Source organism: Pituophis catenifer, unplaced genomic scaffold (genome assembly GCF_029215685.1).
Source record: "Pituophis catenifer annectens isolate HBS135680 unplaced genomic scaffold, rPitCat1.0.hap2 SCAF_2, whole genome shotgun sequence".
Classification (NCBI taxonomy): domain Eukaryota; kingdom Metazoa; phylum Chordata; class Lepidosauria; order Squamata; family Colubridae; genus Pituophis; species Pituophis catenifer.
Window position 1 is genome coordinate 197,276,192 of NW_027256882.1, and position 26,427 is coordinate 197,302,618.

A 26,427-nucleotide genomic window follows, 5' to 3' on the forward strand; every position below is an offset into this window, starting at 1 on the left:
TTTGTCCTCAATAAGGACTGGATCCAATGCAGCCCCAAAGAGGTTCGGAGCCTTGTACGGAGCCGCAGCCAGCTTCCACTTCGCCTTGAGATCAGCTTTCCAATTGCGAAGCCAAAAGAGCCTCCTCAACATCACTATGGAAGCCAGGGCCCGAGAGGCAAATTTAACGGAATTCAGGGAGGCATCAGCCGAGTATTCGGTGGCTACAACAATTTTGTTTATGCCTTGATGTAATCTGGTTTCCTCAGGAGGAAGCCTTTCCTGTAATTGCCTCAGCCAGATGAGGGACGCCCTATTGAAAAACGATGTAACTATCGCCATCCTGTTCGCCCATGCCACCACTTGGTGGGATTTGCGAAAGGCCAATTCCACCCAACGGTCCTCGGCTTTGAGGCCGTCCAATGAGTCAGTTGGAGGTCAGGCGGAGGACAGGGAGGCAACTGGCGTGTCCACCGAGGGAAACACTAGTAGGTTCTCCAGTTCGGGGGCAGAACAATAAAGTTTCTTGTCCTGGCTGCTGGGTGTAGTCAATGAGCCAGGTTGGCCCAGGGTGTTTGGATCACGTCCGAGAACAACTGTGGACAAGGTATGAAGTCCTTTTCCAGCTTGGTGGCCTTGAATAATGCATCGTGGGGCCCCGTGGAAACCTGGGACTCAGACACAGCCTCACCAGGCATCCCAAGGTTCGTCGTTAAACGAGCCTTATGTAGAAGGGACTTGAAAAGAGAGGGACGGAACAACCCCATGAAGGACGGGTTATCCAGCAATAAGCCCTCATCCTCCGAGAACTCTATGTCCTCCCGGCATTCGTCTCCATGGTCCAACCCCTCCAGAAAGCCTGCACGTTTGTGCAGCGATGATTGTGAGTGAGAGGTCGCCGACTCATGAGTCATGTGGTGCCCAGCCAGGGCCTGGAGGGGACCCTGAACCGCCTTCTGCAATCCCGCTGCCAAGAGCGTAGACAATGCGGAAGAAACCATGGACTTAGGTCCAGATGGGAACCAGGCAAGGGTACCTCTGGAGCGCGGAGGCCCACAGCAGTCAGGGTAAAGGTGGCTTCCGGAAAGTTACGGTGGGCAGAGTAAGTGCCAGCCACAGAAACGTCTGGCATGGAGAGAGACACCCCTTTGGAGAGGAGCAGCGATTTGCCTGAGACGGCCAGATCAATGGTAGACAGGACTGGAAGTGGTGGCATGGGCTGAACAGATCTGGATCCTGTGTCATCCAGCACAGGCGTATCAGTCTGTGGAGGGCAAGTGCCCAGGCCTAGGGCCTTTTTAACCAGGTGCTGCACCTTATCACATTGGCGCTCCAGGGCCTTGTGGCGCCTTAAAGCGTCTTTGTCTTGTCCAGAGGAGGCCGCTGCCTTGTGGGGTTTGCGGCTGGGTAAAGCAGACCGCTGCCCTGAAGCGGTTTTAAGGCGCTTGGCAGGCTTGTGAGGCGGGCTCGCCTCAGGTTCTAGGTCAGAAGAAAGGGTTGAGTCAGCCATCATAAGGGAAGGGCCCTCCGAAGTGAGGGAACCCAGTCACCCAGCGGAGGTAAGAGCCTCCCAAGTCCAATGCCAGAAAAGACACTGAGGAAAGCGCCGGCCACTGAGCAGTGCCAAAATGGCGGCCATCAGTAATGGTGACAAAATGGCAACCAAACTGGTAATCAATCCAAACGTCGACTGCAAACTGAAAGTGCTTCCAGTCAGTCCAAAATGGCGCCCGCGACGAGGATTTCGTCAAATTGACGCCCCGAAGGTCCGTCAAAATGGCGGCCGCCAATCATAGCTGTCAAAAAAATGGTGGCCGCAATAAAGAAACGCCCCGAATTGGTGGCCCAAAGGTCTGCCAAACGGCTGTCACCTCTGGGAGCTGTCAATGGCGTCCCAGTAATGTCACCTGGTCTCTGCAATCAGACCTCGCCAAGTGTTCTAGAACCTCGGGGCGCAGCCAGAAGCCATGCCGCCACTCCAGAGCTGCTGCTAACGAGAGCGCTGTGAAATGGCGGTGGGGGCTCCTAAAGCCTGTTCACTCGCCAGCGGCTGATAAACAAAGGCCGGATCCGCCCCGAAGGGAACAGAGTCCGGCGGCTGCCGATAGTGGGAATGCTGAGGTGCGGGCAGCCTGGAGCCCCAGACACGCCACATGCCTTTTGCAGCAGTCGATCTTCTCGCTTTTCTTCCAAATAAAAGGTAATCGAAAATAAACAAAGGACCTAAATGAACCTAAAGATAACTAAAAGTTGAAGAATTTAATTAGGGAAAACCCTGAGCTCAGAAAATCACGTCAGTTCTTGTCAGCAACTGAGTGAAAGACTGGAGGATCATGGGACTGTGGGCGTGGCTAAGCAAGGAGAATTTAAATGCAGCTTCCACTCAGTTCCTGTCAAAACCTGAGGAAGTACCCAGCTATGGATAGTGGGAGCAGCGCTCAGGAAAATTAGATTTATTTTTTTACAATTCTGTCTCTGTGCTTGTTCATATTTCCACTTTCAACAAACATAATTTAAGTTTTAAAAAATATAAATTTGGAGGTTCTCATCCTGGAAAAAAATCTGTCTCTGCTGACCCTCTAATAATTATTCATTTATTTACCTCTGTATCTCCCCTGTAAAAATATTATTATTCCTCTTTGACTAGTTTGGGAATTTTGCACTCGCATACCTACCTAATTTGAATTAGATAATAATCTGCCCTTCTATAAGCAAGTCATTTCAATCAGGCTTGCAGAGCATGAAAATTAATTGGCTCTATCTGCCTCAAATGCATAAAATTCTATTTGCATGAGCCTGTGACATCCCCCAGTACATTTTTGGGAACTGTATTCAAATGATAGAATTTCATTTTGCAGCTGAGTTTATTGCTGGCTCTCATGTATGTAAACACTGTCGTCCACCACAAACACAACTAATAATAATTAATGTAGATTCCACAAGTCTACGTTCTACTCTTAATATTTTCTGTGTGCCATGGATCATTCATTCAAATACATTTTTCCCATAATAGAGTTAAGCCTGGTGTGGAATTAGGCTTTCAAATACAGTGTAGTTAGTTGAGAAATTTAAACATTCTATATGGATTATGCTTTGGATTTCAAAACTAGAATGAATTAAAAAAAGACATAATTATTGGGTTAAAATCTTGCACCAAGTTACAATTACACACTAAGGTTACAGTGCAATCACACCTCACTATTTGGGAACATCTCTCATTCATCCAATGTGTCTTACTTTCTATTGAATAATTTTAGGGCTTCTGCTTATTTATTACAGAAAACTTAGAAAACTTCAAAGTAAGGAATGTGTAAAAACTGTTCTTTTTGGCATACATATAAAATTTATTTCTAGCAACATAAAAATCAGTTCAGTCCAGCAGGCCACTTTCCTTTTATTACGAAGAAGACCGCACTTGAAGTTAAAAGAGGACATACAGAGGCCCAATTTACTAATATGCATATTTATTCATTTATGCACTTTATCTCATGAGCCACTTATCTCATGAGCGAGGGACTCTGTGCAGCGTAAACCACTAAAATAATTATCATTAACAAACATTAAAACTTAAAAAATCTATAAAACGGTTAAACATTTTGCTGGTATACAAAGTAGACATCTAAAAAATTATGTAATAAGATATGAGATAATAAGGAAATTAAGAATATATTGGAGAGATTTGTTCCAGAAAGTTCTTAATAAAGCAGTCTAGCGCATAACTTATCAAAGTAGAAGCATCAATTTCATATCAATATTCTTTAATTCCAATAAATAACTTTCCCCATTTTTGGTGAGCAATGACAATCTGGTTAGATAATTCTATGTAATCCTTAACCAATACAGTCAATTTCTGCAGCCACAAGGCTTAAGTGTGAAAATCACCAAACATCTTCCCATTAAAAGAAAGCATACTAAGGATTCTATCTGCTCATGCCAAATTTGGTCTAGCCCCAAGGCTGTCTAGTATTACAGCAGAATGCAGGTTTCTGCATAGATAATTCTGCAGTGAATTCATTAGGGAAAAAAATGGAACAACAAAAGATGTCCAAAATTTGTTTGCTATCTTTTACTGCTACCATTATATTGTTTATATATAATACAGCACTGACTGCCTTTCAACTGTTATTATATACATCCTATTTATTTTAGCAGATAAGAACAGCCAATTCATGTTTCTTTTTCTAGTCAAGTAATTTTATGAAATTAAAGGAAGACTGCCTGCACGTTCTGAGTAAACTTTCAAAGTATATCAAACAGAGGCCAAATTCAGTGCTAAGGAAGCAATTAATAAAACTACACATTTTTCAAACTGTTAAATCAGCACCGAATATACAGTAGACTCCCATAATCAGTTTCCAAACAAGGTATTTTCAAAGTTTGAAATATGATAATGCATTTTGAACTAAACTGTTATAAAATTATCAGTGTAAGAAAGGAATAGTTTGCCCTTTACTAGACACCATATAAATACCTATTGATCTTTATAATCAAGTTCTACAAAGTTTTTAAATACATGTGACAGTCATACTGAATTGTAGATGTTTTTTTCATATTTACAAATGTTTATATAAACATTAACAAAATATTATCTGTACCACTTTAAGAATATTACAGTACACTTTAAAATAATTTGGCAAATTATTTAAATATAAATACTCATATTTAAAAAGCCATCTACTTTTTTAAGGGCCCTAAATGGAATATGGTAGTGGCTGAATTATTAAGAAAACCCTTAGCAACATTTAGTTTGATAGATATATATATTCCAGCTTAATTTTGTACAATTCAAGATGGTACAGATAGTGTTCCCTCTTCCCATTATGTTTCAGAGTTAAAGAAAGTCATCATGGTTAAGTTAACCGCAAGTATATTATGTTAAAGAATACTATTCATCTCTTCAAAGTATCCATATGTGAAGCAAAAAAATGAAGATCAAAGGTGACTTTGAAGAATCTTATTTCATTCCAAGTTTAAAAGAGAATAATCCGTCTACAGGCTCTTTTGAGCAGACTTGAAACTACCTTGAGCTGACAGATGCTTAAGAATGGAGTAACAGATAGGACAATTTTAAAATACTTGCCAGAAATGGCCTCTAACTTTAGCTGGAGAAGCCAAAATTCAGCAGATATAAACTTAAGAGTATAGAGTAGTGTATGTATAGAGTACTGTATACAGTACAAGTATGTACCTTGTTTATTTTCTGGGATACCATGCTGGTTTTTGTTAATATTTTTAGGCAGACAAATGTTTTATTAGGATACGAGATATGAGACATATTGACAACTTTTAGTTCCTGCCTTAAAATAAACAAGTGAAATGTACAGGGTTTTTTTTTCTGGCATCAGAGTACAGATGAAGACTGTTGAAAAATATAAAGGATTAAAAAAAAGAAGCAACAGCATGGCTTAAAGTTCAGATATGCCAGGAAACCACAGGCAGATTAAAAAAAATAAAGGAGGTGATACTAAAGTCTTTAATGGGTACTATTTTACCAGGACGATTGGACCAGAAAAGTATGTTCATGCTCTGAAGTCTAGTTAGATTATTTTTAAATAAAGATCCCTATTGAATATAAATATCCTACCATAGGTTGTTGAAAGATAATGTATGGTAGGATATTTATATTCAATAGGGACCTTTATTTAAAAATAATCTAACTAGACTTCAGAGCACGAACATACTTTTCTGGTCCAATCGTCCTGGTAAAATAGTACCCATTAAAGACTTTAGTATCACCTCCTTTATTGCTTTTTCAAAATTAGGCTGCAAAACATTTTGTTGCATTTTGCACTAACAAAAGCCCTCCGAGGCCACCTCGAGTGTGTCGCCACTGAAAACGCACCATCACAAATCTTTCAAATTCTGCCACGGAAGCCACCAGAGCTTAGAACTGGGCGAAAAGCACCTTCCCTTTGACGATGGGTTAAAGAGAAGACGTTTTTGGCGGGAAGACGGTTTGGTGGGGCGAGGGGAATTAAAGAGGCCGCGCGCGGCCGGCTCTCTGCAGCTTGCGGCCCGTTTAAAGGGGAGGGCGCAAGGAAGGAGAGAAAGGCACGAGCGCGCGCGCGCACGGCCAGAGGCAAACGGACGCGACGCCGAAAAAGATCGCGCGCCCCTTCTTCCACGCGACGGTTGCCCGTTTAAGAGGGGGAGAAACGCGCGCCGCGGGCGGCAGACGAAGCAGTCGCTCCGCGCACGCGGGCCACCCTTCGCTCCTCCGCAGCGGCAGCCCACGCTCGCGGGACCGACGCAGCAGCAGGAGCAGAAACATGGCGGCCACGGAATCCCTTCTCGAGTCCGTCAGACGTTCGTTTGGCTCCCGCAGCGGCCGCCCTCAGTTGCTCTTTCAAGAGCGCGCGCCCCCCACCCTCCGCGTTTTAAAATTTAAAAAACCAGCCCGCTTTCCCCGGGCCGGTTTGCGCGTGTACGGATGGCGAGAGAACAAGCTGTGTTGAAAAGGGAGGACGTCCCCGGCTGTTTCCCATTTTCCCGCCCAGGCTGGCTTACATCCGGCGGAGTCAGGTTTCGTAACTCCAAGTGGATCCGTTTCTTCATGTTCATGACGGCGACGGGACGAACGGGACGGGCCCGAGTTCAGGCCCTGCGCTTACAGTGCCGAGTCAACTCGCAGGGAAGCGGCGGAGGGGGAGTTGCAGCCTGGCAGGAGGAGGAGGAGGAGGGCGGGAGCGCTCGGCGCCTCCTTCGTTTGCGACTGCAGTTAAATTGGCAACGGGGCCCTTGGTTGGAGTGAGCCGAAGCAAAGCGACGGAGTGGCCGCCAGGAGGCGCAGCGGAGGCGTAGAAGAGGCTGCCGGGAACTTCCTCGTCCAAACCACACCCTTCTCTCCTTGCTGACAGAAGCGTCGTCCCAGCCACTGCGGTCTTTCTCCGGTGGCGCCGTATTTCTACAAGCGATGGTTGTTTTAAACCCTTTCCTGATTAATATTCCCCCTCCCGAGTTTCTTTTGAACAAGCATAACGGAAGAGTTAGGCTCTCAAAAGGTCCGTAATACAAGCCCAAATGCAACAAATAACGCCAAATGTATCCTGGAGTGGTGTTCCTTTCCTACGTGGAAAATAAGGATGGAGTTTACATCGGACTTTTCTCTGAATGTTCTGTGTTTAATCTTCGACATACGAGCCCTATTCGTGGATGAAGTACAGGGCTGATTTTAAACATTGCACAAAGTTCTTACTAATAGCCCCAATTATAGTTTGTTGGATTAAAAAATAAGAATCCTAAACATATCAAAATGTAGCCTAAAAAATGGAAATTGACTATTCTGAGTAGTTACTAACACATTCTTAAAAACCTAGTGACTAGTCCAAGAATGTTTCTCTCCTTTCATAAATTTTGTATTGGCCATTGCTTTTCTCTTGCAGTCCTCATTTGTTTTCCCATAGCTTTGATCTTTTTTCGTCCCAAGTACAGAGATAAAGGGTAGTTACCAATAATATTGATTATGTGTACTAGATTCATTCTATTATTAAAGCAGGAGAAAAGAGATGGGGGACTGTCCCTATAAATTTACTGAGATTCGACAGCATAGCTTCCTACCATTTTGAGATAGGATCCAGCTGAAAATTATACCAGGCATCATAAATTAAAAATAAATCCCCTCATATTTCATGTACTGCACAATTTGAAATTATTCCTGTTATCGTCATTAAAAGACAGGCATTCGGCAGAACTTGTCATTTTAAATCTGACCAGGTAGCAACTTCATAATAGTAATTTTTTATTTATTATTCACCCGGTTGATTGATGAGTACAAGTGGTTTTCTGTCATACTTGGTAGTCTTGTTATGCCTTCTGGGTTTCTGGAATTTAGAGATAACATGGGTAACCCAAGGATGTTTATTTTTAATCTCTTACTAATTAAATCCCATGTTTATAACTAGACTGCTCATATCTTAAATATTTTGATAGACATGAACGGGCATTCTAACCACTCATTCAGAGTTTGGGTGGTGTGCAAATTTAATAATTAAGTGAACATTGTGATGTTACGGTATTAATGCAATGATGCAAGGTTCATTTAAATACCATATTTTCTTCTTTTACCAGATCATTTAAAATGTGCATGTTATTTGTTAATAACAGTGTAACATACACAAATCAGTTAATGATATTTTCCTCAACATGGAGACCACTGATGCTTTTAGGCAGCTGCAGTTAAATACACTGTTTGCATTTGCGCAGCACAGTAAGCCATAAACTAATGTTTAATACTTATCGGTTGTGTGAACCTGGCCAATGTAGTACTGTAGGTTTATTAATCAGTGAATAATATGAGCCCAGAAAATGGAATTGAATAAATCATAATTCAATTAACAATTATGACTCCAGGCATATGTCTTCCTAGTGAATGTCTGACAAGGAAAAGACCCAGACCCAAAAGATAGACCAACAACTGTACTAAAAGTCAAAAGCCAGTTTGAACAATATTTAAAATTACTTATGGAAGGACAATAGCCAAGGGCGTGTGTGGATAAGTTGTTTTAAAAGACAAGGCTACCACAATGATAGTCTACTTCGGAATGCTGATCATCCCCTTCGTCAATGATTATACAGGGCAGGCAGATTATATTTGGGGGACATGATTCCTAAGAATGTACCTTGGATGAAATAGCAGAAAATATACCATCCAAAGAATTTTTCTTCCTTGAAAACCAGCTAATTTATCCTTTGGGCTTTTCTATTGCTTATCGTTTTTGAAACAAACTACTACCTGTTAAATGTTTACCTTACAAATTGTACTTTCAGGATGAAGATAGATCAAATGTGTCTCCACAGATTTGCAAATTGTGTTCAGACTTACATCTTTAAAAAGCCCTGTACTATATAAAGTGTAGTATTAATCACACAACTTGGAGTATTTACAGTACTCCATTTATATGATGTCATAACACTTCTGTTTCAACAGCAGGTGATGCTCGTGTTATATAACTATATGTTCTTGTTATAAAAGAAATGGCTGAATGTTATACTATTAAGCAAATGGTTCATTTTGAGTAGCTTGTGCCAGTTATATTTTATTAACAATAATTAAAATAAATTATTTACATGGCCACTAATAATTTTTTAAGAAAAAACATATGCCAAGGTTCCAAGTAACACCCCCAACAAAAAAAGACACTGAGGCTGAAAGTTCCTCAGAGTTCCATTTTATTAGAGATGTCATAGTGGTACATCTGGGAAAACCCGAATCTGAAAGCTTCCGGGTTTTCCCCACCCAAAGGAAAGTCAAAAGTCCCTTTCCCTGCAACCACATGTCCAGCACATAGTCCAATCAATCCACTGTCCCAACTGGAAATGCCTCTCAGTCACGCCACTCCAGGTGCAGGCTGAGTGTCCTTGGCTCCCAGAGAAAGAATGTTATTGGCTGGTTCATATTTATAACAATTGCAGTGTCCTGGGGTCATGTGATCATCTTTTGTACCTGACAAGCAAAGCCAATGGAGAAGCCATATTCACTTAACAAACATGTTACTAAACTGCAGTGATTCACTTTAATAACTGTGGCAAGAAAGGTTATAATATGGGGCAAACTCACTTAACAAATGTTTCACTTACCCACATAAATTTTGGGTTCAATTGTGGTTGTAAATTGAGGACTACCTGTAACCCAATCACAAACCACAAATAGTGTAATGCCTGGGAGAAAAGGCAGCTTTCTAGAAGGGTAGGATTCCTCTGCACAAGGGGCGGGGTGGGGTGGGGGTGGTTCCACAAAGTAAGCACAGCTATGGAAAAGCTTTCTAGGTCCCAACAGAAGGCAACATTTAAGAGGGGACCTGGAGTGAGTGTATCCAATGCAATCCAGTGGGGGAAGAGATCTTGAAGATAACCTATAGTGATATAGTATATAGGGTTTTAAAGGCGATAACAAGACCTTGAATTGTACCCATAAAGAAACAGGAAGCCCATGCAGCAGCCATATGCAGCATGGGCAAGCTGCAGAGCATCCAGAACTGTGTATACCACTGCATTCTGCACTAGTTGAATGCAGTTGCTGAATGATCTTCAAAGGCATCGCCATGTAGAATGTGTTGTAGCAGTCCAGTGGGGAGTGACTAGGGCATGAGTGACCATTCCTGGTGAAATTAAATGTAACTGGGACACCAAGTAAACCTGCACAAAAGCCTCCTGGGCCATAGCTGCCACCTGTTTCTTGAGCAGGAGCTGTGAGTCCAAGTGGACCTCCAAATAATACAGCAATTCTGTATGAAGGAGTGCTATCTCATCTAGAGTTAGATAGTAACTCTTCAGATCCAGAAACCCAGAGTCACACTGTCTTGCTAGGGTTGTATCCCATCTAATTCCTTCCCATTCAGATCCTACAACTCCAGGTACCTGGTATGCACGTAAACTGGCATCACCTGTCTGGCCTGGGGCAGAAAGGCACCATTTTAGATCATCAGTCTTGGTGATACTCCATCTCAAGCTATGGAATGAATAAGGGGGACAAAAACTATTATGTCATCAGCCCATTGATGATATTTGACTTCAAACTATGGAATGAATCCACCAATTCACGTAGATGGTAAACATAAGGGATGAGAGAACTAAGCTTTCAGGTACCCAACATGAAGAACATAGAGCTTGATTTCCCCCCCACCAACACAGACTGGAACTGTCCATGGAGGAAAGAGAACTACTAGGATGCTCTACTCCCATCCCCCCAAACCAGTTCAAATTGATACGGCTCTTGATTATATTGAACATTACCAAGAGGGCTAAGATGGATGCATCACCATCATGCCAAGTCCTCCAGAGATTGTTCATAAGCATGTTCGCTTCTTCCAAATTATTTAGCAATAGCACTTAGGCTTATATACTGCTTCATGGTGTTTTACAACCCTCTCTAAGCAGTTTACAGAGTCAGTATATTGCCCCCAACAATCTGGGTCCTCATTTTATCGACCTTGACAGGATGGAAGGCTGAGTCAACTTTGAACCTGATGAGATTTGAACTGCCAAATTGCAGGCAGCTGGCAGCAGAAATAGCCTGCAGTACTGTATTCTAACCACTGCACCACCACGGCTCATATCACCCGTTTCAACAAGCTTCCTAAAAAAGAGAAAGTTGAAGAGTAGACAAAAGTTGACCATCCCAGCTAGGTCGAAGAATGCCCATTTGAGAAGAGGATGAATCACTGTCTCTTTCAAGAATCATCCTTTCCCACATGAAGGCTTGGACTCAACCACATTTCACCTCCTGGAAAATCTTAACCAACTAAGAAATGCATAGGTACAAAATAGAGATGACACAGCTCACAGCCACTCTCGTTGCAGGACAAATGTATAAAATAATATTAGGTTTTCCTGCTTCTTTTATGAGAATCAGATGGTCTAAAAAGAGCATGTATGTTTACCCGTATGTGATTAGAAGAACTCAGAATGTTCAAGTCCCATTTCAGTTATTTCTCTTTAATTATCACTGCCCAGTCCTTCGTTGACCTGGAAAATCTTTATTAAACTTATAACTTGAGAAAATGATGCATATTACTTGGTAGATGCTGCATCTAATTAGAGGTTTCTTACCATAGTCTGTAAATATCCTTCAAGACTGGCTGTGTTTACATAACATACTGAACCACAATATATTATGTGTGGTTACATGTGTTTTGATTTCAGTCAATGTATAATATAAATTTAGAGGGGATAAGTAAGCCAGGATTAAATTAGCCACAAGTATTGTATAAACCGCTATTATTGAAAAATTGGATACACCAATCTTGTATTTTTGCACTATTTGGCCTTGTTCATAAACTAGGAAACATTATCTAATTTAGCCTGTCATTTTCAATATTTTGCTGGGTCATACTTATAATGTACTTATCAGTTTTCAACAGACTTTAAGAACTCACCAGTTCTTGCTCTATGTTTTTAAAAGAGTTTTGTGCAGATTATTTGGAAAGCTTTAGGAAGTATAGTGTATATCTTTCTGCTATTTCAATGCTGAATTTTATATTTTTAGTTTTAAGAGGTATCAACAGGCTATATATGCATTTTATATTTACCCATGGTTAAGCTAAAACATAGTTTATTTTCTGGGTTCCTTTAACAACACGGGAGCAAAAACTAATCAAAATTTAGTTGGTATGAACTTAGCTGCAAATAGTTAAACATTTTAAAACTTGATAAAATTTAGCATAATAGGAAGTTGTCCTAGCATTGACTAAGAAAGATTTAAACCCACTGAATGATGACTGGGTTCACACAAAATGCATACCTCAATTATCCATATGTCTGTTCTGCAAACTTCAAAATATTTAGGATTAGGAATTAGATCATTCTGGCATTCAAATAATCAGGTTATTATTAGTCAAAGCACTTTCATTAGATGTGACATTATTGCAAATCCAAAATCCAGATAGGTTAGCAGCCTTAGCCTGCCCAGTCTATTTGCCAAGAAAATAAGATGAAGGTGCAGAATCTGAAAATTCAAAGTATATCATTACCAAAGTTTTTACCAACACTTACCAGCCTAAGAAGACATTTCCCAACAAATGGACTGCAGCACCCATACTACATAGAATAGAATTTTTTATTGGCCAAGTGTGATTGGACATACAAGGAATTTGTCTTGGTGCATATGCTCTCAGTGTACATAACAGAAAATTCACTGCAGTTTACTTAAATAATGAAAAAGGGTCATTCATATAACAAAGACTTTCTAGCATTGTGTTTCAAGGGCTCTTGGAATACTTAGAAGGGTTGGAAGAAATAGGCAGGAATTCTTGTTCTCCATTATGGCATCCCTTAACCTACTTAATGTTGTAGCTCAATGATACATTGAGCTACAATCTAGCAAACAAATTTATCCTAATGTATTGTCTGGATCTTTCACGAGAATTATGTGGAAAGTGAAGATTTCTCATGCAAATGACAATTTCAGGTAAAGAGACTACAATGTAGCTTAATAATAGCATTTCCCCCAAATGTTTTCTAAAGCTACTGTTTTGATGGTTAATGTCTGGATATTAGGGCAAACCACAGCTTATTAAACATATCTCAGCTGGGTTCATATACCATACATAAACAGCAGTTCACACTGCTGTTTATAAACAGCTGCTATATTTATTTTATATCTATATTATGATCACGATGTCTTGGTTCTCATCTTGCGTCAAACCATAATATGTTTTATGTGGCTAGAGTAAGAGTAAATCTTACTGTAAGGCGTGTAGGGAGAAAATGTATGTTACTGTGTGAGAGATTGTAAATGAAAATCAAGTATCTGATTTGAAGCATATATCCCATATCCAGGGGTGAAATGCTACCGGTTCGGCCCGGTTCAGCCGAAGCGGTAGCGATGGCGGCAGGTGGTTCAGAGAACCAGTAGCGTTGGTGGTGCGAGGCTCTGCCCACCCACCAATCGTCATTACTTCCTGGTTTTAACCAGGAAGTAACATGTTTTTTACCCTCTGTGCATGCGCAGAGGATCCGCACTCGCATGTGACGTGGAGCGTGCACTTCCGAACCGCTAAGGAAGGTAAGTAGATTTCACCCCTGCCCATATCTGCCATGTATATGTTTTTTTTTTTAAATAGTTATTTGTCTTTTCCCTTAGCTAATTTGCTTTTCTGTGAAATCCATTTTGGATTACAGTTTTACAACAATGTCTGTAGCACTTTTCTCAAATAGTAAAATAGGACTGCAAAATGTATTTGTCTGCCGCCAAAGTTGGGATGAGTTCCTTCACTCTCAAGGCAACCTTTTCCTTTTTTTCAAAAACAATATTAAGTTTATAGTTTTCATATAGAAAGAACATACAAAAATACTGTGTACATAATTTCTTTATAACAGGGAAATATTATTGCTGAGCTTTATAGAAATATTTATTTAATCGGAAACAGTGATAGATTTCTTTTCTTACCTTAGATAACTTGAAAAGTTATGAAATTCTAGCCTCCCAGCTGATATGTTTATAAACGTTTATAGCAACAAAAGTAAGCAATAGGTCAGTGTTGTACCCTAACATTCCAAAGGTAATGTACAGTATAGTGTTTAAATCACTTAGGCAACCCAAAACAAAACACAACAGTTCAGCCTTTTGATGTACAGTATGACCAAAATGAAGTACTTAAGTTGAATGACTCAACTCCAGGAGCTAACTATTAAAGAACTACTGTAGCGTTAGCAACAGATATTTCTTGAATTTCCATAACATTGGCACATAACTTCTGTACTGTATCAGTTAAAATGATAAACATAGTTTGTGGCTTGGAAGAAAATTTTGAGTTCTCCATCCCTTCTGTTAAAAATACTAATAACTCTACCTACTTTCCTGCCAGCAATAATAAGAAATTAGAAAAGCAAGCAGTGTTGAAGCAGCAGGCAAGATTGAACTGGTTATTGGTACTTCAAATAACTTCAATACAATTCTTCATATTAATCTTGGGCTAATAAATTGTATTGAACAGTACTGCCATTTGTGAACATTTTGATGTTTCCATGGATTTAATTGTTCTATAATTGATGTGGCTTATTGGTGGCATTGTTTCTGTCTTGATATTGTCATAAGGGTTCTTTAATTGTATTATTTTATCTTTCTACTTCAAATCTTTCTACACCACTTCAAGGATCTACGCTGACAGGAATCAATGGTACTGTCTGTAGGCAAAGCAGGATATAACAATAATAGCAGTGTTTGTATTTCTGTTCTATTCATACACAAAGTGCAGTGTGATTGGTTGGAGAAGATATTAAATTGATCAAATAAAATCAAGGAAGGCCGATCCATTTGTTGCTTTTGTTGTAGAAATTAGAAACAATAGTCTTCTGCTTTTTTCATTAATCATACAGATACAGTATATAGTTGCTGCTGTTGCAACTACTTAGTCTCCCAGCAGTCTGACAAATCTGTTTTTACCATTTCAGTCTGCTGGTAAGTACTCATATGGCGGAAATGTTTCCACATTTTTTTAAAAAAATCTTTCCACATAAAAATGTGAAAAAGAAAGATTCTATCCTGGTCATTTGTCTGATATGATTAACCAAAGTTTATTAAATAAGCAACCATTGGGATTTTATGCAACATAATTAAACTATAAACTGTTTTCAAATTTCACATGTTACGTCTTAGCTTGATAACAACTAAGGCTATGTATGAGAAATATATGTAATTTCTTTAGCTAATTTCTTATCATAGAGGTTGGTTACAACCAAATAATATAAAGGCCTGTAGGACTTAAAAATTAACTTTAAAAACTTCACTATCTTTGTTTCACTACCTCTATATGAATAAGTACTCCCTGTTTAAAAAAGTACTAAATGCTTCTGATGAAAACTTATGCCATAATAAACTTGCTGATCTTGAAAATGACTGAAGATTTTGTTGTTGTTCAAGAAAATGTAATGTGGGGAACTGCATCTAGTGCCATAATAGAGTTAAGGATTCCTTCTCAATTAATTGAAGCCTGCAGTTTTGGGCTATGAGTGCCTTGCCTCTGCATATCACAAAAAGCAGGAGGCGCATTTAGTTCCTTTTACCTCCACCCTTCTCTCTTGTCACTTCTACTCTGCCCCACCTTTTTAGAGCAGTAAAATAATCTCATTTAAGCCCAAGGGAGGTGTCCAAAGGACAAGGGAAAAAGGAACTCCCAATATTAAAAGGTAATACATATCAAACATTTTACAGAGGTACATTTCAAGCATATGGTTTAAGAAGAGGGGGGGGAAGTGGAAATTAGGCAAACTAAGAAATGCCAGTGTTTGCAACATAACCTGGAGATACATCACATTTCAGTTATTTATAGTATTAACTGCAAAGTTTGATGTGAATATAAAATGTATACAAAGTTTGATATGAAAAACTAAAGGAATTTTTCCATTGCAGAATCTTCTTCAAAATAAATTGCTACAATGTAAACGGGCCAACTGCTTCTATTTATTTAGTGTATGTTTTTAGAATTGTACTAATCCCTCCCTACAAAATAAAAATATATTAAAAAAATCTCAGGAGTATTTTCTCATTTAGATTCTCTTTAAAAAATCTCATTTATTGGCATATTCTCAGAGAACAGAAAACTTAGGGCAAGGGATCATCTTTAAGCAAAGTGCATACAAATATATACACACATAGATCTGAACAGATTTTTTCCAGAGAAGTATTCTTATTGTGTCTAAATGCTGCTTGCAATTTTATCTAATAAACCATTCTTTCCAAAGCTGTTTGAGGAGGTAATTAGTTCTAAATGGTGGGGTAAGGATGTTTTTCCAGGAATTTCCAAATGTGCAATGTTTGAAAAATGGCACATTTCTTGGATAAAATAATTATTTCACAGGAGGAAAAAGTGTTTGGAAATTGATATGCCAGGCTTTTAGCATCAATATAAACACCTTTGCAACTTGATAAGAAAAAATAGTATTAACATAGCCATGTCCATGGCAGATAAGATGTGTAGGGCGGGTAATCTGTTTCTTTTTTTCCCCTCAGTTTTGAAAACTCTTTTTGCACTAAACCATTAGATGTGTTATATGATCCTATGGTGGAGCTCAGCTCCTTTTTCTATATAAATATTAAAATAAACTGTTACAGATGGCAAGTTTAGAAAAGGATCATTCATACTCTGAAACGTCACAGCAACCAGAGGCCACACCTGAAGAGTATGCAGTTGCAGGTAATGCAAATTATTTTGGGAAAGGGATTGCTTTTTGGGAGACAAGTTTGCATTTTTTCAAGAATTACCTGTCTCTGATCCTTGCCCCTGATAAATCTCTATTCTTATTTTGCTTTCGTTGAGTAAACATTGGGAGGATCTTCTGCAAATATTGTTTGTGTGCATAGCACCTTTAGGCTTCAAATAGGTTAAAACAGAAGCAAAATGTTAAACATAGCAGAAGGTTATCCCCTCTACTTTTAAACAGCTTTAGACTTGGACTGAGATGATCAGTTTGGATCTGGATCTTTAAGCTCACTGGGTGATCTTAAAAATTCCTCACCTGATTTATCTTGCAAGGTTGCAGATGTAGAATGAGGAAGTACGGGATATAAATATGGATCAAGAGAACACTGATTCGTTCAAACTGCTTCCACATAAAATGTTCCATCTGTCTTCATCCTCATCAAACTCTGGACAGTAACCCAACCTTGGCAATACCTAACAAATGTATATCCCTTTAACATTGCTACAGTGATGCAAATGAAAGAGACCCAGGACATTTGCAAAGGAAAATCAGAGACCAAGAGAAATACTGAAGTATGTCTACAGTAAAGCTAGCCACCAATTAAGTCAAGGGAACAGATGCAAGCATTTTATTTCAAGTGTCAGGAAAGATGCGCAAATTATTACTTTATTGCCTTGATTTTATTGCCAGGGAAATAAAGAAGCATTGATGGGATTTTCTGCCTTAGATACAAAAATAATTGTTGGATGCCATGTGTATCTTAACTTAGGGAAAGGTTGGTGCTGTTTTATGTTCTGCCTCAGGCAGCCAAATGTCTTAAAACTATAGAGAGAAAATCTCTTTACATTGCAAGATACTTGGTGCTTCTCTCACCATCAAAGGCTGGAGGATAGATTCATTTCATGCATAGGGAAACTTCACTTGCTGCTGAAGTGGACACTATGCATAATATTCCACATCTGGATTGAAACAAACATTTGTGACTTGCATGAATCCAAAGCACAGAGAAACATCAGGAGGCAGACGTTAATAAATATGCTGATGCAAGGTTTTTTTCTTTGTTTTACGGTAGAGTCCATTTAAGGTAGATGCCCTTTTAATACTTATATTTGAATACCATAAATATACTGGTAAATAAATAAAACTTGAGGTGTCACTGAAAAAACTCACTGCTGCAGCTAATGTGCTTCTATTACAAGTGTGGAATTAATTTATGTCATGGGTATAGACTGCTTTTCCTCTTGATAGCCTCATATTATTATAACATTATGAACAGATTTTAATGAAGGAGAATCAAGTAGAAATGTCCCAAATTTTGGGGAAACCATTACCTGAGAAAAATGTTAAAAAGTAGTTATGATCCAGACATACTTATCTTACATGTGTCGTGCATCTGTGTCAAAGGCAAATGAAATCTAGATTCTGTCGCAGCTAGAAAATTAAGTTGTTACCACATGTTATAGCTTTCATATCTTAATTGATTACAAAATATCATCCTATAATGGCTATAGAAAGAGGTCCTTATAGATTATTTTCAACAACAACAACGAAGGAAAAAAGGGGACATTTCCCATTGTGAGATTGGTCAAGTTGAATATTACTCAGATAAATGTTGATACCACATAGAATCTGACATGCCCAAATCAACAGGCCATACTATAAGCTTTCTTAAGGTTGTTCTGTATATGTTATCTCCAACAACAAAAAATGTTTCTAAGTTCAGAATTCATCATCAAGCAAAGTTCTACCTCAGGTTCTCATTCACTGTTTGGACAAAAGTGTCTGATGTCATTTCTGTAATCTGGACAAGATGACTCTTTCTGTTGTCTTTTGGAGTTGCCATAGGTGGGTCAAAAGTGACATGCAACACTGCAAAATGCACCAGACTTGTTTTTAATGAAATGAATTGTGCTGCCTGCTGTAGCAGGTTGCATTACAATGTAAGTATAGCTAAGTGGACAAACATAAACATAGACTGCATACAATTATATGAAGATACTATACCTAGAGAATGAAGCTTTAGTGTTTTAAAAGCTTTGGCTGCATAATTGTTTACTGAATTTTGCATGCTAAAATAATATTTTAACACACCCAAAATGGTTTTAACAAGGAAGTAAAATAATAACTTTCATTCTGATTGTGACTTACCATGATGTTACTATTTCTCTGGCTTGTCTCAGCAAATTTTTTTAAAATTTGGAGACAAAAGATGAGCACATATGATAAATCCTTCAGCCATTATAGAAATATTTAATTGGAATAATGTTGACTTCGTGTTCATGTAGCCAATTAAATACTTATGGGTTTTCAGAAACCTTCTCCTCAACCATCATGGAAATATTCATTGTAGGCATTTAATTTTCTAAACAGAACAAAGGACCCAATATATTCAGTTGTAGTTGCTGAAATGTTTCTGCCATTGCTTTATTCAGCATCTATTCCTGCAATATCGATTTAGATTTCTTAACAGCTTAATTTCTTAGCATAATTCATGCAACTCTTGTTACTTCTTGCAGATGTTGGCATTTCACACCGTTTGAGAGACAGAGAACTTCTCAGAAAAAGAAGAGCAGAAGCAGAAGAAAAAGACACTCAACAGTGGGTTCTGGGGTAAATTAGGATGGTGACAAAGTGATGTTTATTTTAGAGATAAAGCAATCTGCTGTGATGTGTTTGTTTGCACATAGCTTTTAAAAGGATGTTTTTATGTGTCTAAATAACGACACTGACATTACTTTTGCTCTCATAAAAAACAAATTAGTCACATTTAACCAAAGTTTAGCCAAAATTGGTACAATAGATTTCTTTTCTAAGAAAAATAAGAAATCTTTTTTGTTTTTCCTCATATAGAAGTCTCTCCTAGTGTACCTTATAGAGCTACCCTTTTTCTTTGCCCATATTTCATTCCAACTCAAATATTAAAAGTTTTTGCTTATTCCATTCCTAGGTAACATGCCATCCCCTTTTGTATCCTTGAAACTTTTGCCCATCTCATTCTCACACTGACACATACATATTCACACAAATGGCTGGAATTTAGATGATTCTGAAAATGCATCTGTTTTACTTAGCTGCACAGCAGCATCTATTGAATCTACTCTATGTCCAGGAAACAGAGTTATGCAGTTATTATCCTAGGCCAGTGATGGCTAACCTTTTTGCCGCCTTGTGCCAAAAGAGGGGGGAGCGTGGGGGGGTCGTGCATGTGCGGGCCCACACCTACAATTCAATGCGCCCCATCCCCCCGTGCTTGCATGCACAATGCCCACCCCCGTGCTCCCCCTGTTTTTGGCACGTGGTAACCTGGTGGGCCTGGTAGGCCCGTTTTTTCGCCCTCCCCAGGCTCCAGAGGCTTTCTAGGAGTGAAAACGGCCTTCTCCACCCCAGTGGAGGCCCTCTGGAGTCTGGAAACGGCCTGTTTACAAACTTCCGGTGTGCCCGAAAGGCCCGAAAATCAGTTGGCCTGCGTGCTCAAGTGCGCTGCAGCTGAGTTAGGGCAATCTCGCATGCCTACCAATATGTCTCCCCGTGCCACCTATGGCACGCATGCCATAGGTTCGCCATCACAGCCCTAGGCCAATAGAATAGATTTGCAACATTTAACTTATTTACATTTAAAATGACTTACATTTAAAATAACTTATTTTGCAATATTTCATATTTGGCATCATTTATTCTGCTTCTTATATTGTAGAGGTACGATCAAGGAGCTATAGCACATACAAAAAAATCCCCTTTGACCATGAAGCTATCGTTTTTGGCTTCTGAAATTTCAATAGACATATTTTTGTGTCATAAATGGTAAAACCTTGTGTTAGGGTCTGTGTATTTATGTTTGTGTGTGTTTATGTATCTCCCCATATCATATGGGGAGTATGTTAAGTTGCATTTATATGTAATGTCAGGTTTTTGGTGTTTTTTTTTGGCCATTGTACAATATCCTTGGAAGATAAAACTTTGAGATGGTGATCAACCAAGTTTTAATTTTTTTTGCAGCTTTTCATTGTTGCTGCAGCTACTACCAACCCTTTCCATCCACACTATATTTACTAAGTTTATTTTTTGACCTGTGTTTACCTAATAACCACATAAAGGAACCCCAACAACGAATGGAACTGTTGGGAGAACTATGTGAGATAGGCAGCTATATAAGCCCAGAAAGAAAGAAAGAAAGAAAGAAAGAAAGAAAGAAAGAAAGGAAGGAAGGAAGGAAGGAAGGAAGGAAGGAAGGAAGGAAGGAAGGAAGGAAATAAATTAATTTTGGGGAGAAATAGATTGAAGATAAAAGTCAGGGACCCCACCACCTTTCTTTATTGCCCAAGCCTTCCTCTGCTGCTTGGGTATGATTATGGCTTTGAGTTCTGCAGGAAATTGAATCACTGACCAGGATGGGTTTGCTCATCTTGAATGGAAAAAATGCTGAATAAATAATCTTAACAATCAAGCTGAGAATTTTAATGTGATTCAAGAAGTGAGTTAATGGTTTAGTAAAAAGGCCCTTCAAAGCAATCTGTTGGGTCCTAGAATTTATAAATTGATTCTTATGTGTACATTTGCCTAGGGAGCAAAAGAGACACAAACGAGCACGGAAAGGAAGAGCAACTGGAAAGGGCCGAGGCCGGCGTCAGACTCCACAACCAGAACCACAACCAGAATTGCAGTCAGAGGAAGCTGAGAGTCATGAAACACAGGTGACCGCAGTGGAGGAGAAAGCTGAAGTCACTCATGGAGTCCATGAAGAATGCTCTGTCCCTCTGGTGGTAACGGAAGAGCTGTATTCCCAAGAGGAAATAATGCCGTCTGTTTTCAGATGTGGTAAGTTCTGTAATTAGCAGCCTTTGAAAATAAAAGCTCTTTTAGTGAGAAGTGTATTATTTAACCACAAGGAAATTTAGTCTGGATGATAAACAGGGTCTCTGAAATAATTTTGGAGAACATCTTCCCTGTCCCTTTCCATGGTTTTTTAGTTGGATCAGATAAAGAGTCTAGTACAAATGTGTCCAACCTTGGCAACTTTAAGACTTGTGGTCTTTAACTCTCAGAATTCCATGCTGGCTGGGAATTCTGGGAATTGAAGGCCACAAGACTTAAAGTTGCCAAGGTTGGACACCCCTGGACTAGTAGCTATCTCAATTTAATTACAGAGCAAATAAAGTACAAGGGTAGTGGTTCTTTCTGGATTATTGAACAGTAAGGCTCCTTAGATATAATAAGAGGAAAGCTGTCATATCTGATCTGCAAAAATTCTGAGGACCATCAGAGGACAACAAAGAGCTGTCAGCTGGTGATCATCTTTTGCAACTCTTATTTGGTAGCCCTAGTTTAGAGTTTTGCCAGGACCGCTAAATTTTAACTTAGCCAGCTTTCCATTTCTTCTATCATTGCAGTACTTATGTTCTCCTTTATTAATTTTGGCTGAAAGGACAACTACAACAATATCAGGGCAAAATAATAGATTAACATTTCTTTAATTAATTGATTAGTTCATTCATTCTGTTTGCATAGTCACCCATCTCACTTCAGTGATTCTGGGCAGCTCTCAACAATTAAAACAATACCCCAAACAAAAGTCACATTAATAAAAAAGCCTATAAACAAAGAAACTGTCAATAAGACTGGATTAAAAATAGAAAAACAATCCTAATCAGTGGCAGAATTCAGTCTGGATCCTGCTTTCTGCACAGTCATTGAAGAGGCTCTCCTCTACCACTAGATCTTCAAGTATGGTGGCAAAGTCATATTTTCAAAGCCTTGCTAAAGGCCAATAAGGTTGGGGATAATCTAGGCTGCAGAGAAATGACATTACAAACGGCAGTAAAGGCTCTTTTTAGATCCCATCAGATGACACTCCTTTGTTGACGGGACTGGTAACATGCCTCTCCCGCGGGATCTGATGAAATACCTTTTTTTTCGGAGTATAAGACGCTCCGGACTATAAGACGCACCTATCTTTTTTGGGGAGGAAAAAAAAAATCTGCCTCTGCCTCCCAGCAATTTTCTTCCTTGCAGGAAACAGCAAACAGTCTGCTTTAATTTCATTTTCAGTACAGCCTGATTAGCACAAGAAAAAAAAATCTGCCTCTGCCTCTGCTTCCCAACAATTTGCTTCCTTGCAGCAAACAGCAGAGGCCCGCGCGGCAGTAGGCAATGGCAATCCCTGCAGCCTGAAACAGCTAAGGGTCGGGAGGCCAATCCAACCGACAATCAACTGCTTGTGCTAATCAGGCTGTGCTGAAGCTGAAATGGGCTGTTTCCTGTTTGCTGCAAGGAGGTAAATTGCTGGGAGGCAGAGGCCAAAGGGTGGGGGCTGGCGGGTAGCCGGGTGGGCGGGACTACATTTGATGTATAAGACACACCCAAATTTTCACCCTCTTTTAGGGGGGAAAAGTGCATCTTATACTCCGAAAAATACAGTAGGTAGATGTAACCAGGGTGAGGCGGTCCATCAAGTATACGGGTCACATGCCATATAATGCTAGTGTATTGTATATATTTTTAATGCTTTGCTTGGGATATTTATATTTAGACTAGGAAAGTGATATGGAATATTTCCCCCCTCTAGCATTCAGAACCTTCCACATGTGCTATTGAAATATACAGTAACTGTATCACTGATCTGATGATATGTCTCTTGCCTCATATGTAGTCTGGCCATTTGAGTGTAAGCTCACTTAACAAGGTAGAAAATACTTTTAATGGAAGTAACAAACTCTAGTTCTTTCCTAGAGAGTTAATGAGGAGTCTTAGGAAATAAAATAGATGTACAGGTGGTCCTCAATTTACAAATGCAATTAGGACCAGAAATCCTGTCATAAATTGTTATGGTCATAATTTGAGGCACTTCCAGTCGAGTTTTCTGCCCCTTTTTGCAAAGGTCATTAAGCGAACGCTACACTCATTTGAATGGGCATATTTTTGCTGAAAAAGGCCAAAAATGTAAGAAACTGAGGGGGGGAGGGGACATTGTGAATCATGGTCATGTGACTGCGGAATGTTGCAACCGGTTGTAAAACTGACTCACCTGACAGATGGTCACACGTGTGTGTGTGTGTGTGTGTGTGTGTGTGTGTGTGTGTGTGTTGCGACCATTTATGATGGCCAAGGGTGCTTTGTGGGATGTAAAACACCCATTGGATGGCTGTCATAATGTTGTAAAATGACCCAATCAAAATATAATTGGCATTGTATTTTAAAATAAGATTACATATTAGAAAAAGAAGTCTATAGACTGTCCTGTAGCTGTAAACTAGGCTACTGCTTTTCAGGTTGAGGGAGAATTATGGCATTGCCTGTGTTAAAGTAAATGCAGCTTTCAGTTCAGTTGGTTTCTTTTTGTGTGATGGGAGGGGGCCTCCTCTCATGCCTTTCCATAAGTGATTTATGCCAGCATTGTCAAAATATAATTCTGTATTTTAGTGTGATTGAGGTGGTTCTGCCATCAAACCCTTATTCATTAACTACTGTAGTCCAGCTTTAATGGGCAGAAGTATTAAAAAGACGGTTTTAATACCTATTGTAATTTATTTTTCCTCACTGGAGCCCTTTTTGTGCTTGTACACTTTTACTTTATTTTAAGATTTGAATGTAACCTTTTGTTTTATTGAAAAATCTCTAAGGGGATTTACAGGGAAATAATCACAAATACAATGATTTGTGAAAGTCCATAAAATATTTAAAGTAGCTGGTGCCTTAGGTAGCAGAGAAAAAGCATCTGGCTGATATATTGTCTAATTTTTACCTTGCAGACACTGTACTTGTGAACACTATTGGTTTTCATAACAATAGTATTTGGAGAATTGCTAATTTTAATTCTTCTTTGCTTCTGTTACTATGAATATGTCATCATTAATAAAAAAAATTTGAAGACATCATTTACTGTAGCATCAATTTGGGAGTTGATGTTTCTCTCCTTTTTGCTTAGATAGTTAATCTTGGTTATAGTTTTTGCTCAGAGACATCAGCATTATTTAGACTAAACCAATAGAAACATTTGTGATACCTTCTTTACTCTGCCTCCCAGCTCACCACCCAGGACTAGAGGAGACACCAAGACCAGAAGGCTCAGAGGACCCCCAGTCTTTGGAAAATGATCACTTGGAGCAAGATTTATTTGGCTTTTAATTGAAAAGTTGCTTGTGGATAATAATTGTTCCTTATTCAATGTGGAAAAGCTGTTAGGCTACATGATACCTGTCATTCTTGTGTGAGCAATAAAAATCTGGTAGCCTTTGTTGTAATTTTCCTGCAATTTCTTCTTTTTGAAATACTCTGTGAGTGTGTCTTCCTTTGGAGGATTCAGCACAGGGGATTTTGTATTTTTTTAAATGTTGGGTTTACTGACCTATGTTCAAATGAAGTAGCTTCTTAATCTAGTATCTTTAACATGTCTTAGCCTAGATGGATCATTATCTTCAACCATGATGATGGAGGACAAGGGTAACTATCATCCAAGACATTGTGTAGCTCCAGGCTGGGAAACTTTGAAATAGAGACAAGCAGAATGCCTCTGCAAGATAGCAACCATCAGCCTTCTTCACACCAGAAAGGTCTAGAAGGAGGCATTTTGCATCCATCTACAGGTGCTTCGTCTGCTTATAAGTAATGTGTTAGAACAGGGAAGAACAAAGATGAATAATAACAAGCAAAGACAGATACCTTCCCAACATTTTTTTTCTCCTCATGTTCCTTATTAGTAGTCATTGAGGACGTGAATGTTTGTGCTACACCATTGTGTACTGAAGATGGGACCTACATGACTGAATGCACCACTGGTTTTTTTTCTTTTTAATCCCTTCACAGAATTAACCAGGAAACAATAAATCAATTATTCTCTCTCATTCATGCAAGTTTTTAGGCCCATCTCAGAAGCAACTCCACCAATTTATATACTTCTGTCATTTCCCACAATTATTATTTTCAAATAATCCGCTGAGGGGGAAAAGTCAAACCACTGTAGGATGTCTTTAGACCGAAAGCACTTGGAATTCTCTATTTAGAACAATCTCTATATAAAGACAATGGGTTTTAGCCCTATAGTCCTTTTTTTCCTTTTATATATAAAGTATGTGTTTGAGACCATGCATGTGGAGCCCGTAACAGGGACTGAGTAGTCCATGTGTACCTATGCAGAGTAATATAATTACACACATCTCCTGCTTTGCTGATTTCGCCTGATAATAATAAAAAGAAATATAGGCTAGTGAAACTCCTTACACTATCGACATTTTTACTTCACAACTCTTAAAAGCAGCTTGAAGGCAATCCATGGTCAGCGTTTGAAACAGATGGATCTGGAGCTTTGGAAATGTTTAAAATAATTACTATTGACAATAGTAAATAATTACAATAATAATAATAATAGTAAATAATTATTATAATTACAAATAGTAAGTAAATAATAGTAAAAAAATAATTACTATTGACAATAATTAAGTCAATTTATTGCGGAATTTCTTGTCTTAGTATGTTTGCTTTCTGTATACCCTTCAGAGACTTTGGTAGTGAATGGTTTAGGAAACTAATAAATCAATATATATTTTATGAATTTGAAATGTTTTGCATATTTCTATGATCCACAATTGTCTTTGTGCCAAGAACAAGCGTAGAAAATTGCTGCCTTGACTTGAGCAACTAGAGGTCCTACAACAATCTTGCTCCTCTCAATGCATCTCCACTCCCTACAAAAGGAGTTAAAGAAAGAAAAAAAAAAGGCCAGGAGCCTAGTAGAACTTGTCTCCTAATGAAGTGAATGTGGAAATAAATTCTTGCTGATTTTACTTCTGTTCTTTCCACTATTGAAGGGAAGCTGCT

At 39.0% G+C, this 26,427-nt stretch overlaps 2 protein-coding genes across 3 annotated transcripts in view; one reads left to right on the forward strand and one right to left on the reverse strand.

Moving 5' to 3' along the window:
- Positions 1–6,948, reverse strand: part of ANP32B (acidic nuclear phosphoprotein 32 family member B) — a 35,773-nt gene extending 28,825 nt beyond the window's left edge. Inside the window, exon 1 of the mRNA XM_070938491.1 lies at positions 6,487–6,948. Coding sequence (XP_070794592.1) covers positions 6,487–6,540 — 54 coding nt within the window. The 5' untranslated portion in view covers positions 6,541–6,948. The remainder of the gene's footprint in view (positions 1–6,486) is intronic.
- A 9,464-nt stretch (positions 6,949–16,412) lies between these two features.
- On the forward strand, positions 16,413–24,854 carry HEMGN (hemogen). 2 transcript variants are annotated; one of them, XM_070938492.1, is made up of 4 exons: positions 16,413–16,610; positions 19,134–19,227; positions 21,179–21,432; positions 24,638–24,854. In XM_070938492.1, the coding sequence occupies exons 1-4, from the start codon at positions 16,529–16,531 to the stop codon at positions 24,736–24,738; spliced, it is 531 nt and encodes a 176-aa protein (XP_070794593.1). In that variant the 5' UTR covers positions 16,413–16,528; the 3' UTR covers positions 24,739–24,854. The 2 variants fall into 2 exon arrangements, with proteins under 2 accessions (XP_070794593.1, XP_070794594.1); XM_070938493.1 differs by having other exon boundaries at positions 16,418–16,610; positions 19,134–19,215.
- The last annotated feature ends 1,573 nt before the right edge of the window (positions 24,855–26,427 follow it).

What these genes read in the sequence shown, in the direction of transcription:
- HEMGN (XM_070938492.1), top strand. Translation starts at nt 16,529, where the DNA reads ATGGCAAGTTTAGAAAAGGATCATTCATACTCTGAAACGTCACAGCAA. An exon ending in ACTCAACAGTGGGTTCTGGG is followed by an intron (nt 19,228 to 21,178) that starts GTAAATTAGGAT and finishes ACATTTGCCTAG; the next exon opens with GGAGCAAAAGAGACACAAAC. An exon ending in GCCGTCTGTTTTCAGATGTG is followed by an intron (nt 21,433 to 24,637) that starts GTAAGTTCTGTA and finishes TCTGCCTCCCAG; the next exon opens with CTCACCACCCAGGACTAGAG.